The sequence below is a fragment of the Amphiura filiformis genome, chromosome 2 (genome assembly GCF_039555335.1).
Source record: "Amphiura filiformis chromosome 2, Afil_fr2py, whole genome shotgun sequence".
In the NCBI taxonomy this organism is placed as follows: Eukaryota; Metazoa; Echinodermata; class Ophiuroidea; order Amphilepidida; family Amphiuridae; genus Amphiura; species Amphiura filiformis.
The window spans coordinates 11,099,228-11,117,316 of NC_092629.1; the positions used below are offsets into that span (position 1 = coordinate 11,099,228).

Consider the following 18,089-nt stretch of genomic DNA (forward strand, 5'->3'; position numbering starts at 1 on the left):
GGGGGGGGGGGGTCTTTAGCACACCATTTAAAACGTTTACACTCCCCTGGGCTGCTGGTGCAAAATATTTGCAAAAATTAGTAAAAGGGAACTAAGTTGTTGCAAATACAGTGGTTTTGCAGGTAGAGTGAGATTTGTTTTGGTGTGTGGGTGGACAAACAAATATGGTTACACATTATAGGCATTATTAGGCACAGTACACACTTGAGAGCTCTTGAGTGCCCCCCCCCCCATCTACATGCAGTGCAGGCTAGCAGGTGCCACTAAGTTAGTACACTGACTCAAAAAGCCTGAATGAAACTGATGAAAAAGCCTGAAATATGGGGGAATATATAGGATAAAAAGGTAAAAAAAAAGGCTGAAAATTCTAAATGAAAGCAGACTTCAAAAAAAGGAGGAATTTGGGCAAGAGCCTGGAAAGTAGCTCTGTACCTTGGAGGTAGGCAATAGACACCAGTGATCCATGCAAAGGAAGACAAAAATTAATGTCATTAGGTGTTTTTTGAAATAAATGGGTAAACAGAAGCTCCATTCCATGATTCAGTTGTGTAGGTGTGACACACTCCTCCAACAGTGACTAACATGTGACCTAAAACCTTGTTTTACACCAACCCAGATATTGCATTTTTGGCCAAAATTCATTAATTTGTGCAAAAATCATCAATTTTTTGCCAGATACATCAGGATCATTCATAAAGCACTGGTAAGCCAATGGTCTAAAATCAGATCCAAATAAGGAAATTAGGTACTCACAGGAAATATTTAGATTCCTATCAGGAATCTTGTTCACTCTGGTTTGGTGAGTGGTGGTGTTTCTAGTTGTTACCAACAATCTTTGTGGATTTTGATGTCACATGAGTTGCTAGCCGATTGATGATCTGATCATAGATCGGATCAAGTCTGTACACCCCCTCATCCTTGTCGATAACAACTAGAAACACCACTACTCAAACCAGCGTGAACAAGATTCCTGATAGGGATCAAACTAGTGAGTACCTAATTTACTTATTTGGATCCGATTTGAGACATTTGCTTACCAGAGATTTTGCCAGTTTTGGTGATATTTTAGGGTAATTTTAGCCTCCATAAAGTACATAAAAGGCCAACAAATTTTAAATATCGGGGTGGGTAGCATGGGGGGGGGGGAGACTTCTCAAATGGGAGAAGCTCCCCCATTCCTTGGGGTACATGTAGCATATTTCAAACAGACAGTACTGGTCCATTTCTGACAGCTACAGGAGGCATTTGAGACTTTGATCACTCCCCCCAATTAAACAAATAAATATAATAGGTATCAGTAACTGAAAATGCAGATTCAAAAATGAAGCACAACTTGAGCGCAACCTTCTTGATTACTCTTATTTTATAAATAAGATAATTTTCATTTATTTAGAATTCTAGAATTTGTGCATTATAAACTTCACATCTGAATGCTTTGCACAACATACGTAAAGTGTAGTCATATAATTATATATCCTTGTCAAAAATGTTGCATTGCTTGTTAGGGTCAAACAATTAAATACTTTAGCAACATTTGTCATTAGATTTTCAATGCTTTTTGAGTCTATTTAGTTTGCTATATTTTAGCAGCTCAGTATTGAAATATTGTCAGTACTTTTGGCATCGGTATAGCTAGTCTAAACCCAAGTGCCTCACATCCCTTCACCACATCGGTATCCCTTGCTTTTTTTCCCTTCATCTGTACAAGATTCTTTTTTGTTTGCAATCAGAGTACAATTATCCCAAATACATATGTGATGCGATCAAGCAAAATCAGTCGGAACTCGGAAATATTAATTTTTTTTGTTTCTTATAGGATAATAAAAAGCATTTTGCAGAAAACCCCATTGAAATTGAACAACCAGTTCCAAAGATATGAGCAATTAAAGAGTTTCCAGACCAAAACAAGAGGAAACAAAAGGAAACAGTTCCTTTGTTTGGCTATATCTCAAAATCAAAATTTCCGAGTTCCGACTTATTTTGCTTGATCGCATCACAAATAGGTTGTTTGGCTGAATGGACAAGCCTGGAAACAAATTTTCCATTTCTCAGGGAGATCACCCACAACTTGTTTCGCATAAATTCCTTTATTTGGCAATGCCTTACATTTCCATACGCAATTTGTGAGAATCATTCATCAACTTCTGTGTAAATTACAAAACTTTGCGAGAATCAACATTGATACATTGATTCACACAACTCTGGTTATGAGAATCTTTACGAGATTCTCGCTGAAATTCTGACCCTACACTCAGGGTATGTTGATGACATTAAACTGAGTTGATTATTTGAATCCAATTTGCTTCAAATTACTAGCCTGTGGCCTGGGGTCGATTTCAAATGGTAGATTTCCATATAGGTGGGAAATCACCTGAATGTATGCATATTTATACCATAACTATTTGTTATGCGATCAAGCCACATGAGTCTGATGTCGATCAAAATCAGAATTCAGTTTTCCTACTTCAATATGAGAGCTTTATAATTAGCCTACAGGTCCAGAGATATGGACATTTTAGTGTTGCTTTATTTCCTCAGAATAATCAAATACAAAGGAAGTTGAATACTATTATTGGCTACAAATCTGAAAATCAATCAATATTCCCAACATCTGACTCATTTTGCTTGATCACATCACATTTTAAGATTTTCAATCTTAAGTCACAAACACATTTGAGGACTTTTTTATAGTTTTGTGGGTCCATACTCCATGACATATATTCTTGTTGAAACATAGAAATAACTTAAATTCAGCTGTTGCTACAATTGAAGACCGAATTTAAAAAGACTAGTTTGCGTATGACGTCCTGTCAACCAGACCAAAAATGCCATACTGCACAGGTCAGTAACCAATCACGCTGCGCAAAATTGTCTTTTTAATTCGGTCTTCAATTATAATACACATGTTGTAAACTATACAGTACTGTACAAGCTGTAATTTTCAATTTAAGCGATTTTCCCGATTAGGAGTGAGAGAAACATAAGGAATTTTATTATTTTTGTGATTGCAAAATGAAAAAACACCATATACTTTCTACAGCAAAATTAGTTAATTTGTGTTCATCATAGAACTTCCCTACCGCGTACACATGGCGTATGCTCCAAAGGACGCAGACATGAATGCGTGTTATTGCACAAGTGCAGAAAATATTGCAGCTGTGTTAATGTACTCTCTTGTGTTGCTAGCTGCGAAGTTGCTGGCATACCTGGAGTTCCACGATGAACACAAAATTAGCAATTTTCCTATAGATACATAACACATTTTTGCGAGGTGTTAATATCGTGGTTGAAACTCAATTCACAAAAATAAAGATCTTGTGAAAATTACTACTTATACAATAGTGTTTCTGACAAAACACATGGATATTCAATTTAACATTTGTGCAACCAGTTTAGCACAGTCTCTTACTTTGGCTGGCTCTTTCGAAGCCGCCAATTTACTAACATACGCAAGTACATCTAACGATCTCACAATTGCAACAGAATTGTCATCACCCGTCATAAGAGTTCCCATAGCTACGAGTAACCGAAAACTAGCCTCTGCGTCCGGCTCGCTCGCCACCATCGTTGACACAACTGAAAGGCACTGCGATTTTGCTTCTACATCATTGCTAGTATGCAGCTCAACAGCAAAGTTCAGTAATAACGTCGCCATAGCGATATTCATATTCTTATTCTTAATTGCAACACTTTCAGACACAGTACTTAGTATATTGTCCATTTTTGTCGCCATCAGTTTGCGCCCATCTTGTTGCGCAAACGTATTGCATAATGTTCTGAATACCAACATACGATTTGCAGGGGGTGAAGACGGTGATGCAAGTCCAAGAAGATGGGAGAGGAATTCTTCTCCGTCTTTGGTGTTGCAGTAGTGCTGGTTGACGGCAGGATGACGGATAGCGAGTCTCAGAATGTCAATGGCAGGAAAGACTTTATCTGCAAAAAATATAAATAAGTTTGTCAAATTCTTTGTCAATTTCTATAAACAATAGGTGGTCCTGCTACAGTCTGTAGCAGGACCACCTATTGTTTATAGACAAGAAGAGTCAGGAATACATAACCCTTTATTGGATTGTCACATGGCGAACCAAAAGGCCCAAAGCGGCATGTTAAAGCATGATTGTTACAATGGTTTTTATGCAGTGTTTTGGGCACTTTTTTAAATGTGAATATATATGGAAATGTGAATAAAAGACCTACTAAATTGTCCAGAATTGATAAATTCGCGAAAAACTAAGCCAGCGAAATATCCCACTCTACAGTATCTTCAATTTGCCTTAGTCTTACCTGTAGGCCACTGTAATAGCCTCCATAGAACATCTAGTTGTTGACTAGTCGGACTATCACCTTGAGTACCATCGCCAGTTACGTTCACAAAACTTTGTAGTATCCCAAATGTCTCCTCATTCATCTGCATACTGGCGTCGATTACATCATTGAATTCTTTCACTTTTCCTATAATTTGAATCAAAAAAAAATTCGATGTAAACCCCATTTGCTCTTACTGTGAAGGTTACGTTGATAAAAAACAAACTACACTACTGCACACTAGAGAGGTTTACTGTCAACAAATACCAGAAGCAGCATAATATGTTTAAGACTTTTTCCAAAAATACTTAAATCCATGACTATATGTGTCTCTCACCATTGCTATGACTTCTTGAGTACCTATTGGCAACTTGTGGTTAGAGGTAAACTATTAACCTAGTAAACACATCTGGTCAAAACCTTCAGATTTTGGATGTTAGGGAACAAACCAAACGTCCTATAAACAAAAGTGCTTTTCGTTAGGAGGCTGACCCCTTTCCTTTCCTTTCCCTTCCCTGATACGCAAGTGTGAAATTTAACCTTTAATTATTGGACCAGCTCTATTAACAGCTGCGCCATTAGCATACAAACACATAATCAAGGGGAAACCGAATGAGTCAGATGTCGTAATTATATTTTAGAGATATTGGCAAAACAGTGTTCAAATTTGTTAAAAAATTGCTTCTTTTGTTTGATATTGTTTTCAGCCATTGATAAAATTGCTCATAACTCGGTAACCAGATGTCTTTTATGGGGTTTGCATCAAAATGTAGCATTCGTAAACTGCCAGAAAATGATGTAAAAAACTTCTAATTGAAAATTGCCAACATGTGACTCATTCCCCTTGATCAGGTGTCCATTTCACTAAACTTTATGAAGCTTTGAAAGTCTCAAAATTGTTCGTAACTTACGACGAGTCAGAAGTTCCATTTCACTAAACTTACTTATAAAAGGTACCTTTGTAAGTAATAGAGATTTACTACAGGGACCCTTCGTAAAGTTACGTCTAGTACTGGGAATTGAAACTTTACGAATTACAAAGGGTTTAAAGTTTAGTGAAATGGACCCCATGTCAAATATCCCTCCCACAATTCTTACCTAACATAGCCTGAGGATTTGCTGTATCAAACCTCACAATGGATGTCTTTGGGAAGAATGGATTTGATGGTGTGTGATTGTTGACTGCTGGCTGTTGTACACCTGTCTGTACCTGTGGCGCTGCTCCTGATGCTCCCATTGCGGCTGGCATGTATCGAGAACCACCTGTAAAGGAATAATAGTTTGAATTAGGTTACAACCAAAAGAAGATTATCACCACAATGCACCATGCCTTTGCAAAACATACTAAAACTGGGTCCTGATTCATACAAGTTCCCATTGAACAGGAGGGCTTTACAGCAGCAATATCACTGGGACTCTTGGGTTTTGGGTGGTATTTATGGGTAACTGGGGGTCTCATCATGTAATGCACTATGTTCAAGTGTTCAAAAATTAAGAGCTTGTGAAAGTAGGGCTATGAAATTTGAAATATTTCACCTCAGATGTTCTTACCATTGTACTCATAAACACACCCAATATTATCCAAATTTACCAGTAACTTGATGGGTGAGTTCATGTGGTAACATGCGAATTGCACTAAGGAGCAGTGTCTTCCCTGCACATACATGACACAATAGTGTAAGGCGCAGAGGTTCATTACAGATTGCGGGGCATAAAAATTGTTGAGATGGTAAAAAAACTATCAAACAGCGGTAGATGATGGCAACAAAATCAAATGGTTATCAACCAATGAACGGTCTAGTATTTATGTATGAGTGGTATAATATGGAATTTAACCTATAATTATTGGACCAGCTATAATATCAGCTGTGCCATAATTAGCATACAAACATACAGGCTGTATCAAAATGATTGGTACCCATCAATTTTGATGTTAAAAGCCTGCCTCTTCTAAATGCAAAATTGGATTCTCTTGAAATGCCCAGAATGTATATTTTAATACATATTTAATCTACAAATTATTTGATCTGATGTTGAATTTTGTTTTGTCAGACTCGTCCAATATCAATGAAAACTGATAGGTACCAATCATTTTGATACAGCTTGTATGTGACACAATCAAGGGGAATAAGTCAGATGTCGCTATTATGTTTTAAATGTAATAAACTTCTTATTGAAAATTGCTGACATGTGACTCATTCCAATTGATCATGTGACATATTGACAAATCCTACTTGCCTGTAAATGGGTCTGAAGGTCCTGAACCGCCACTTCCAATCTGAGGAAGATTAGGGTCTGCTGTGCTCCCTGGGATATATCTACCGGCACCTGTTAAACAAACAAACATAAAAAACAAACACTTAAAAAACTCAAAAATTAAAGACAACCAAGCTACTTTGCTACTTACAGATTTCTGGTACAAGGCTCATAATACTTCTACTCTTGATAAGGGGGATGCCATTTTCTTTGGAGGGGCAGAGGTCCAAAATATGTTGATGATCATATTCAAATTTTTGTAACTCACTCCATCTTAAGTTCATAACTTTTATGACCTTTACCTTTCACACAACAACAAATGCACCAGATGAGCTCTCCTGGCACTCAATTTAATTAAATTACTCATTTTCATTTGTTCTTGAACTTCTATAATAATTAATGACCCTCACAGAAGATGACAACCAACAGGTGCTTGTTCAGTTGGGTTAAACTAATACCATACAAATGACAGTGATGCATCCGTATGCCAGCATGGTTTACTTTGCTCAGACAGCTTTAGTAGTAAGGAAAGTTGGTACGCAAACCATACAGACGATGCAGGCGTATCACTGTCATTTGTGTAGGATCAACCCCCGACCCCATAAGGCCACACTCTTTGATACCAATTCATATACCGTACCTGTGAATGGGTCAACAGCATCTACCACTGGTGGACCTCCAAGAGTGACCCCTTTAGTATTGTCTACAATGAAGTTAGCTACTTGTTCCAGATAGTACTGACTGAGATCGTGTTTGTGGATGAAAGTCTGTGCAGCACGCCACGGGTCATCGCTGATGTTGTATGGTAGTTTCAGAGGGGCTTTGCCTTCTTCAATGTCAACATCAAATACATAATCATATTCCTGGAAAGTGAAGAAACCGGAAAATGAAGCAACTTGTTCAAGGCATACATATACGGTTGTTAGATTTGATTGAGATTTAATGAATTTAAAGAGGAGAGTAATAATCCTTTATCACCTGAAAGGAAGCAGTCTTTGAAACTAAACTTTCCCCCAAAATTAATTAAAATCCACCAATTACAATCACATGCATATAACATAGCTAGTTAATGCCCAAGCTTTATTAGTGTCACTATCCCCTATCTTCAATTAAATGCAAAATTGCTGGGACACATACACAGCTCAATGATCATCCCCGCACTTCTTTTTCAATGTTGTATACCAAGGGCCTCTATTTTAAAATGTACATTTAGTATGTGGGAGCAGGAAGGGATTTGCTATAGGTTGGAATCTACACAAATTAAAAATATCAGATGGTAAGCTCCAGATAGATGGTTTTATATTTAACTCCAGGTATGAAATATGAACAAGTGTCCCAGGGAATTTTGCACTTGATTGTCAGTCCACTCCTTATCAGCTGCACTCCATGATGAGTAGGCTTCCACTACTAAATATCCCACTTCCCTTTCCTTAATCTATTATTACCTTTCCTTCATACATAACACGGCTAGTTGATGGCCTAGCTTCAGAGTCACTGTCCCCTACGACATCCCCTATCTTGGCCTGCACCCCATGAGTAGGCTTATATTATCTAAATATTCCCTTTCCTTAATCTATTATTACCTTTCCTTCATACATAACACGGCTAGTTGATGGCCTAGCTTCAGAGTCACTGTCCCCTACGACATCCCCTATCTTGGCCTGCACCCTATGAGTAGGCTTATATTATCTAAATATTCCCTTTCCTTAATCTATTATTACCTTTCCTTCATACATAACACGGGTAGTTGATGGCCTAGCTTCAGAGTCAGTGTCCCCTACGACATCCCCTATCTTGGCCTGCACCCTATGAGTAGGCTTATATTATCTAAATATTCCCTTTCCTTAATCTATTATTACCTTTCCTTCATACATAACACGGCTAGTTGATGGCCTAGCTTCAGAGTCAGTGTCCCCTACGACATCCCCTATCTTGGCCTGCACCCTATGAGTAGGCTTATATTATCTAAATATTCCCTTTCCTTAATCTTTTATTACCTTTCCTTCATACATAACACGGCTAGTTGATGGCCTAGCTTCAGAGTCAGTGTCCCCTACAACATCCCCTAGCTTGGCCTGCACCCCATGGGTAGGCTCCTAATCTTTAAATAATCACTTTCCTTAATCTATTATTACCTTTCCTTCATACATAACACGGCTAGTTGATGGCCTAGCTTCATAGTCAGTGTCCCCTACGACATCCCCTATCTTGGTCCACTCTCCATCAGCTGCACTCCATGAGAAGGCTTCCACTATGTCTCCATTGCGCACTAGCTTTGTCTGGCCATCTCTTGTACCTGAAACAGGTTAAAAAATTCAACATTCTCTGATTTCTCTGTATCAGTCGCATAAAAATGTGACTTGCATAAACTCAGAGACTCTTTCAAAGTCATTAATGCTACAGAATAATTATTTGATTATAATCATAGGGGCAAAAAAACCATACCACAGGCGTTTTATCATTTTTTGTTTTTATTTTTACTACACATATGTGACATGATCAAGGGGAATGAGTCACATGTCAGCCCTGGTCAAAAATGAGTTTTACACATGTTTCTAAAGAGGACATTTAGTGCTTTCAGAAACTGAAAACCCCATGTTGATACAACTTTTCTTTATGAAGTTAAGTCAATTTATCAATCGCAGAAAACAATATAAAACAAAAGAATTTTAACACTTTCTTTGCCAATATCTCAAAATCAATATTAGCGACATCCAACTCATTTCCCTTGATCGTGTCACATATTTGAAGTTTCACTGGCTGAGCAACAGGGGTTCATGGGCCGCCTATTGAGAACCCCTTGTCTAATCCAAAGGTAAATATTGTTTTGGTAATTGTAAACTAACCTGGTTTGTCAAGATCTTTCTTGCCAGGCAGATCTTCCATTTTGATACCACCAAAAGCTTGTGCCTTTGCAGGCATGGTAAATGATGCTAGCTGCTTGTTGTACAGATCCAATGCTTCACTGCTTCCAACTCTGTCTGGGTTACTGGTATACACACGGGCCATACCATCGCTGAAGACAAAGGAACAAATAAAATGGCAGATTGTGTAATCAAATAAAACCAACACAGTTTTAAAAAGGAGAAACATTGTTGGCCAGCAAAGCTTTAGCTAGAGACCCATGCGGCCATCGCCAAAAAAAAAGCCCTTTGCAACATACAATCATGGCTCGAAAAAGTGGGGAATTTGGGAAGCTCATTCCCAGGAAATGTTGGTGTTTGGAGGGAAATTGTGTCTTTTTGTACGGTATATAAAAACATGCTATAAATTGTGGGAAATTTAGCTTGCTTCCCGGGAAATTAACATTTTTTGAGCCCTGCATACAATCATGTTGAATGTTACAAACCACTGTTAGGAGCCTCTACATATCTATAAAAAGGTTACACTGTCCGATCTTCTCCACTGGTGACAAAATCCTATCCATTTGGTACTATTTGATACACTTACCTAGACCCAGTCACTATGTCCCCATTTATCAGAGTAGTCACACACCATACAGACTGAGCCGGTAGAGTCAACGTCTGGGTATTTTCCCCTCCCTGCCACACCCGCACCGTCCTATCTTCTCCGCTGGTGACAAAATCCTGTCCGTTTGGTAATACTGAGATACTGTAGATGAAGTTGGTATGTCCGTGGTACTGGTGGGTACATTCTCCCGTTGTCAGCCAGCGGCGAACGGTTGTGTCGTTACTAGCGGAGAGGAATTCAATCTCTGACAGGATGGCTAAGGCACGTACACAGTCTGAGTGTCCTGAAGTTTTGAATTAAAAAACATATATATAAAGGTACTTTCAGAAAACCTTTGTCTCAAAACTTGGGTGCATATTAGTACAGACTTTGCTCACTAGTGCCACCCAACAACAACAACAACAAATATGCAAAACCATCAAACCCAAAAATGTTAGTGTTCTCTGACAGACAAAATTGGAAGTGAAGGGATCACAGAAAATATTAGATTGGGTATCCCAGGGACTGCCTTTTGAGTAAGGCTGGCATTTTCGGCCAGGCTCATGGGTACCCGCCTAAGATTACATTACCGGCAGGAATACCCTGCCCGGTGCCCGAATTTAAAAAAAAAAAAAAAATTGTTTAACTTATTTTTTTTTTGGTTTTGCAATTTCGGTTACCCGCCCGAAAAATGCACCGGGTACCTGGGCACAAAATTACCCTGAAAATGACACCCCTACTTTTGAGGAGAGTAAGAGCAATCACTCTTTACTGCTCTCCTTAAATCTGATATAGGATAGTGGTTGTTAGCTCTCCTTAGTTGACCATTCTCTCCTTACATTCTATTGTAAATGCTCTTAGCAGCTCTCCTTGAAGGCTCCAGAAGATCTATTTCATGCTCTCCTGCAAATTCCAAAAGACACTCCCTGGTACCCAAGTTCCCTATGCATTACACTTACCTGTAAAGGTTCTTTCACATTTCCCAGCTCTCCAGAGCTTGATATTCTTATCAGCCGACCCAGTAAGCATGAGTCCCTGTGTTGGCATCAAAGCTACCGCCCATACGGCTGCTTCATGTCCCTTCAACGTCATCACATTACGCTGGTTCAGCCACACTTTGGCAGTTGTATCCCAAGAGCCACTTAGTAGGGTTCCAAATTTACCAGCTGCTAGTGTGCAAACTGTAAGAAAAACAAAATCATAAATGTATTTCAGAGATATTTACAGGGGTGTAATCCACACACCCCGTATGGAAGACATGACCTTAACCTTGGGATTATCCCAGGAACCCCATTTAAAATTCACACATTTAGGTCATGTCTTCCATAGGGGTGCATGGATTTCAAATGGAATCTAGCCCATTGCAGGATGCTATTTATATCTTCTTTAGTACATGTACATGCCCCAATGGCAAAATTTCATCCCAGAGTATGTGAATCAATCTTGCCTGAATAACATTTTTTAAACCTTCAGTTTTTAATAATCACAAAAAATGCTTCTTCCATGAGAGACATTTAAGACTAGTCTTTCAATAAAACATTCATTTTAAGTGAAAAACATTGAGAATTTGAACGTGTCGCATCTGTAAAAACCTTCATTCAAAACAAAAATTGTGACCATGATTTTTCAGAATTTAGGGTCGGTCGCTGAGGACAACACAACAATTTTTGGGAGGCCTAAATCACAAACCTGTGTTAGCATGTCCTTCCAGAGTAAACACCGGTAATGGACTCTCCAGACTGTATGCGTTAATATTGTTATCATTACTGCCAGTAACAATGAGTCCATTTGGGTATTTGTCACTAGGTGGCATTATACAGATGGCTGAGATGAAGTTGCTATGCCCGCTCATACAATGTCCCTCCTGGTAGCTCTTCCCATCTCTGGAACACAAAAACAAATGATGGGAAAAAACAATTTAGAATAATACTGGGTTATACAACCATGATGTGCCAGATTCCTTAGGGCTCAAGCTTATTTGATGCAGGATGATCTCCTGAGCATTTTCAAACCTTTTTTACTGAAATCGGCCAAAAATGAGAAGGTGCCGGTGCATGTATCGACAAAAAATATCAGAAATTTTGCGATCGAAATTGAAAAATTGATTGGCAGAAACTTTGCTAATTTCCTTCATTTTTACTAGCAACCCAAAAGATCTCATACGACAAGAAAGTTATGAATCTTGGTTGGTTTGCAAACGTGCTTGGTTTGGAACTCGGATGGTTCTCATCCTATTTATCTGACCGGTTTCAAGTCACCAGAGTTAATAATCACTTATCTAGTAAGGCCCCTGTCAAGTTTGGGGTCCCCCAGGGCTCCATCCTTGGCCCCTCCTTTTTACCCTTTATATCAATGACTTGCCAACCATCCTAAAGAGTTTTGATTGTAGAGTAGATTTATATGCAGATGATACTGCTATCTTCGTCAGGGGAAAGACAGTTGATACAGTTGAATTCTAAATTTTCTTATGTTGCTCAGTGGCTTGAAATCAACTATCTCACTCTCAACGTCAAAAAAACAAAATCCATGCTTTTTGGCACTCAACAAAAACTTGCCCGCACTCCAAGATAAGCTCAACATTCAAATTAGAGGTGAGGCAATAGAACAAATTGATCAATTTAAATATCTTGGTGTTTGGTTTGACCCATCACTTACCTGGTGTATAAATATTGACAAAGTGGTCTTAAAAGTCAACAAGCGTATTGGTCTTATAAGAAGGGTACGTAATGTATTGCCAACAAAAACTCTTGTCATGTTGTACAAATCTTTAATTATTCCACACTTTGATTATTGCGATGTAGTATGGGGTAATGCCAACAATACTCTTTTGTCTAAATTGAAAGTACTTCAAAATACTGCTGGTAAAGTTATTCTCGGTCTTCCACGTCGCTTTCCAACTGATGTCTTATTAGGAAGACTGAGCTGGGAAAAACTTTGTGATCGCTGCTTGAAACACCTTAATATTATGGTTTACAAAAGTCTTACTGGCAGTCTACCCACAAATCTGTGCAATATTTTTAATACTGTTTCTGACATTCATAGCTACAGGACAAGAGCTGGTTCTCAGGGAAATTTGGTCCTATCTCTCTGTCGCAACACATCGGACAGTAGAAAATTTAGTTATAGGGGGGCTTTAGCATTCAACAACCTTCCAACTGCTGCTAAAGCACCACTTCCAGCCAAGCTTGGAACTTTTAAAAGAATTGTATCTTAATGCTATTTTTATATTTTTAATATATTTGCTATCTGTACCTAAGTGTCTTTTAGTTCCAGAGTTTGTAATTTTGAATGTATTTTAATATATAATATTTATTATTCTTGTAAATTGTTAACCATTTTGATGTATTTTGTTTGAGCCCCTGGGCACCCATGAAAAACAGTGTTCACACTGATTGGGTTTCCCCAGGCAAAATAAGATCTAGCTAATAAATAAATAAATATAAATCTTTTTTATCTAAATATCAAAGGATAGTTCATAATATAGCATCCAAAATGGTCAAATCCAGCAAAATTGTGACCCCTTTCCATGCTTTCCCATTTTCGTTGATGTTGATTTGGCTTCAGCCATCTTTGTTTATTTTTAGAACAGCCGCCATGTGACGTCAGGGGGGCTTAGCTAAATAACAATGGTTGATTGGCCAAATGTCAAGGTCGTTCTCAGCGTGCCGTGTGCACACTTGGGATGACGAAATTTATTTTGTGTGTTTACTTGGTTGAGTATTTGTTTATTTATATGTTTTTTACGTGAAAAATATACTTTATTTTCTTAGTTCTTCTCACCCCACATGCAAATAATATTTAAGCAACTATACCATGACTATGGCATTGCCAGTATGTATCGTTTTCATAGTCCATGCAGCGTGTTGATTGTATAATTGTGCACTATGTAGCCTAGGTTGCCGAATTTGAACCTTGATCGTCGCAATTTGCCGTGGGGCAAATTTTTGAGACATTAATTAGGCCTGATTGTTGACGTCAGCTTTTTAATTTTTATAGATTGGCAACAATGAAAATGCTTGCCGATACCAGCGCTAGAATTTTTTTTTCTTTTTTTTTTTTTTAAAAACGCAATGGATTAAGGTACAAGTTATCTGCACCCAAGACATGCTACCAGCAGGCAAACACCGATAACCTGCTTGAAGTTGTTAGTAAAACTAGTGGAAGGGGATTTTTACAAACAACTGGGAGTCTATTCCAGGAAATTGTATACTACATGTTACCGTACACTATTCTGTGGAAGAGTCTAAAATAGGCCTGCTACGAATACGCGATTTTAGAGGCCAAAAAACGCACCCTGATTTTCCAAAAAATGCAAAAATCTGTGATTTCCCGCCAAAAACGCAAAATCTAAAAAAAAAAAAAAAAAAAATAACAATTTTTTTTGCGATTTAAAAAACAAATTTCACAGATTTGGAGAGTCCCTGGGCCTAACATCAAGTGCTACCATCATTAAAAAAATTAGAAAAAAAAAAAAGAAAAAAAATTAAGAAAATTAAAAATTAAAAATTATGTTAAAAAAAAAAAAAAAAAAAAGCGGATTTAGAGAGTCCCTTGACCTAGAGTGAGGTACCGTACTAGCTGCAATCATTTGTGGTTGCTTTTTAAAAAAATTGGAAAAAAGATACAAAAAAATTACAAGTTTGTATCCAAATGGGACCGATTTGTAACTTGTGTTCACTGCATAGCCTATTGAAGATATAAAAATGCATTGGTTTTGTACACAAGTCTATATCTTACATGTAGATAGATGTTGAAGTGAACACAAGTTATGCTCCCATTTTTGTATCTTTTTTCCAATTTAAAAATTTTTTTTTTTTAAATGATGGTAGCGCTTGATGTTAGGTCCAGGGACTCTCCAAATTCGCGAGAATTTTTTTTATTTATTCATTTTTTTTTTTCAAAAATGTCAAAAAACGCAATTGGAGCCAAAATACGCAAATTGCGGCGCAAATAACGCAATTGCGTATTTTTAGCAGCCCTAGTCTAAAAGTATTGATTTGTTTGACCGGTTACTTGATGGGGGTTAAAAATCAATGTCAATCAATATCGAATTTTACTGCGTGGGTCAATAGGTGACCCCGGAATGACGTCACAAGCCGTTGACAACAAATCCGATTCAGAAGTCAAATTTGTAGTTTTCTGTGGTTTGTCCCTTTTCAAATCGGCCAAAATACCACAATTTCTATAACTTCTCACCATGGGGCCTCCAGCCAACAACAAAATAAAGACTCTCCTCTACATGTACATGTTCATGTGTTCGGCTTCACATAAATGCAATTTTCGCAAAGTACCGTATTTAACCCAAGTTATTTTACCGAAATCGGCCCAGAAATTTGCTCGATTCGAGCTCAAAACAGAATGTAAACAAACTGAGTCAGCTCTGCTAAAGTCTTCAACTACAATGTGTATGTAGTCGCTGTGCTCCACGATCTATTGTGGGTTGAAAAGCGTTTAAACGTAGCATCATTTAAAATAAGTACCCGGATGGCCAGGGTCACCTACATGTTACTGTACATGTATACGAAACCCGATAGCAATTTTTACACCAAGTTGGCAGCGTTCGAATTAAGATATTTTTCTGGTTGTCCTTCGGACAACCAAGTAAATTTTTTTGGTTGTCCGAAAATATTTTAGGTTGTCCGAAAATTTCGAGCTTTGCACATGTTCAACAACTTTCTTTTTTTTTCTTTCTTTTCTTTTCTTTTTTCCTTTTTCTTTCTTTTCTTTTTTCTTTTTTTTTTTTTCTTTTCTTTCTTTTTTTTTTTTTTTTTAAATTAAATTAATTTTTTATATTTCAATTGAATAAATTGCCTGGTATTTACCACCCGCTGCCCTCTGGTCAATATTTTAACCTGATTTAACCTGATTTGAACTATTGAGGGCAGTATATCATAACAAAAAACATGGCGGCACAAGATAATCGCCGGCGATTTTCGATGTTTGCTGTTAAAATTAGAGTTCACAAATCAGTATTACTGTACATTAAATTAATTATTGAAGTAAATTAGGTAAGCACCGGGAAAATGCGCGATTTTTGAGAGCAAATTTCGTGCAACAGTTTTTGAAAATTCGCGATTTGCGCGATTTGTCCATAATATTCCCAAAATGCGTGCATTTTCTCCAAAAAGTTAAAATTTGTAGTTTTTTAATAAAATTAAATGTTTTTTTTTTCCTCGAAATCGGAAAATCCTTCACCGGCAGGGGTGGAATTTCGACACGAGTCGACTTCGCCAGAGAGACTCCCGTAACATGCCTTCAGTCAACTTGATCGGCTCATTCACTCAGCAAACTTACGCTCAAGTTCAACACCAGAATTCAACCACAGATTCTCAACACATTGAGAATCTGTGATTCAACACTCGCCATCACGAAAACACAACCAGCTTTCAACTCCGCTCATTTGTAACAAATTAATCAATACTACCGATTAATCAATGAAAGTTTCTAACAAATGCAGTGATTGGACATCTATCCACTCACAACGCGATAATCATCCAATCATGTTCTGGTTTCTATACACGACGGCACTGCGACTCTAATCGTGTGCTCACTTCCGGTTCATGTTTCTGACAGTCAAAATTGCACTCTGCTTTTATCTGCATGGATTGTATTGCAGATCGCCATGGATTCTTTCAATGTTAGTAAAAACTTACGTTTTTTGGAAAATGAATACTTTAAAAATGGATATCTTGGAAAAATTTCAAAATTCGCGGCCGAACCTAAAATTCGCGATTATACCCAAAAATCGTGAATTTCGGCGTTTTTTGCGCATCGCGAATTCTCCCGGTGCTTAAAATTAGGCCATAGTTCGGCATTTTAGGGGTTCAGTTGCTTCAAAAATGATGTACATAATGCGATTTGAGACCACTTTTGAGCCTAGTTTTATGAGATTACACTGAGGACTTTTTCTATGGTTGTCCATCGGACAACTGCCTTCTTAACTTTTACTTGTCCGATCATTATTTTGGTTGTCCCGGACAATCGGACAACCGCTTAATTCGAACGCTGAGTCACCAAGTATACATCGTATGTTTAACATTAAGAGACGTTACATCCGCCATTTTGAAAGATTTACAGACATTTCTGAACATAAAATACCCGTCTAAATCTTCCAGAATCTGCTGAGCAGAAAAAAGATTTTCACAATGGCTTTTGTGTGTGAAACCAGACGCGTGGTATGGCCGATCAGTGCAAGATGCAAATCAGAGTTTGATGGATCTCTTCAATGAGTACCGCACGCAAAACTTAGCGTGATTTGCCATGTGTGTAATCGCGATTAAAACTGATACGATCATGATCATCAATCATCATACGTGTCGTGGTCTGAAAAAATTTGGTCAAAATTTTTTTTTTTGATTTTCTCCAAAAAAAGCCCCTGACCTAAAAGATAACCATGTCCACGACATGACATGCCACTGGTTTCTAAAGTTTTACATTAATTTATGTTATATTTACAATGAAAGGCCAAGAAAAAGGAAGCTTACCCTTGCGGAACCCAGAGGCGAGTTGTCCTATCTCGGGACCCGGTAACTATCGCCCCGTCAGGATGGATAGCAGCCGCCACTGCCCGCACATCCATCTCATGCCCGCTTAGGGTGCAGGAAAGCTTATACGACGACATTATCCACTAAATCAACACTCAGAATAATCTTTGATATCAAAATTATTTTAATTTGCAGAAATTATTTCATAAAGGAGTCACAATGGTGAGATTTTCGTGGTATTTTTTCGGCCTAGAGAAAGGAAATTCGTGACTCAGCTCGTTGATCGCCTGCCCTCTATAGACCAAAGTAGTTTAGGGTCATTTAATTATTTCCAATTTTTATTGTTTCAAGCTTTTGTTGAGCTAATTGTTAATTTAAACTGCATTTTGTTTCAATAAATATTTTTTACCTAATTTATTTTTCAAAAATAAGTTTATTTTTGTTATTTCAAAGATATTACAAAATTAAACTCACTTCCTGTGTCAAATACATATACACCAATCAGAGTCTTTTTGAGAAGATGGTTTTGGACAAAACGCATTGTAGCCAATCACCTGGTTTCTTTCTTCTGTGTTTGGCGGCCTGTTTTTG

General features: G+C 37.8%; 1 protein-coding gene across 1 annotated transcript; it reads right to left on the reverse strand.

Annotated features, from left to right (window-relative positions):
• Window positions 1–1,731: 1,731 nt before the first annotated feature.
• Window positions 1,732–17,808, reverse strand: LOC140145875 (phospholipase A-2-activating protein-like). Its single transcript, XM_072167573.1, has 11 exons — window positions 17,499–17,808; window positions 11,704–11,897; window positions 10,974–11,195; window positions 10,015–10,318; window positions 9,411–9,580; window positions 8,700–8,860; window positions 7,205–7,427; window positions 6,547–6,636; window positions 5,407–5,571; window positions 4,288–4,455; window positions 1,732–3,936 (listed from the first exon to the last, which is right to left on the reverse strand). The coding sequence occupies exons 1-11, from the start codon at window positions 17,633–17,635 to the stop codon at window positions 3,368–3,370; spliced, it is 2,403 nt and encodes an 800-aa protein (XP_072023674.1). The 5' UTR covers window positions 17,636–17,808; the 3' UTR covers window positions 1,732–3,367.
• Window positions 17,809–18,089: the final 281 nt, after the last annotated feature.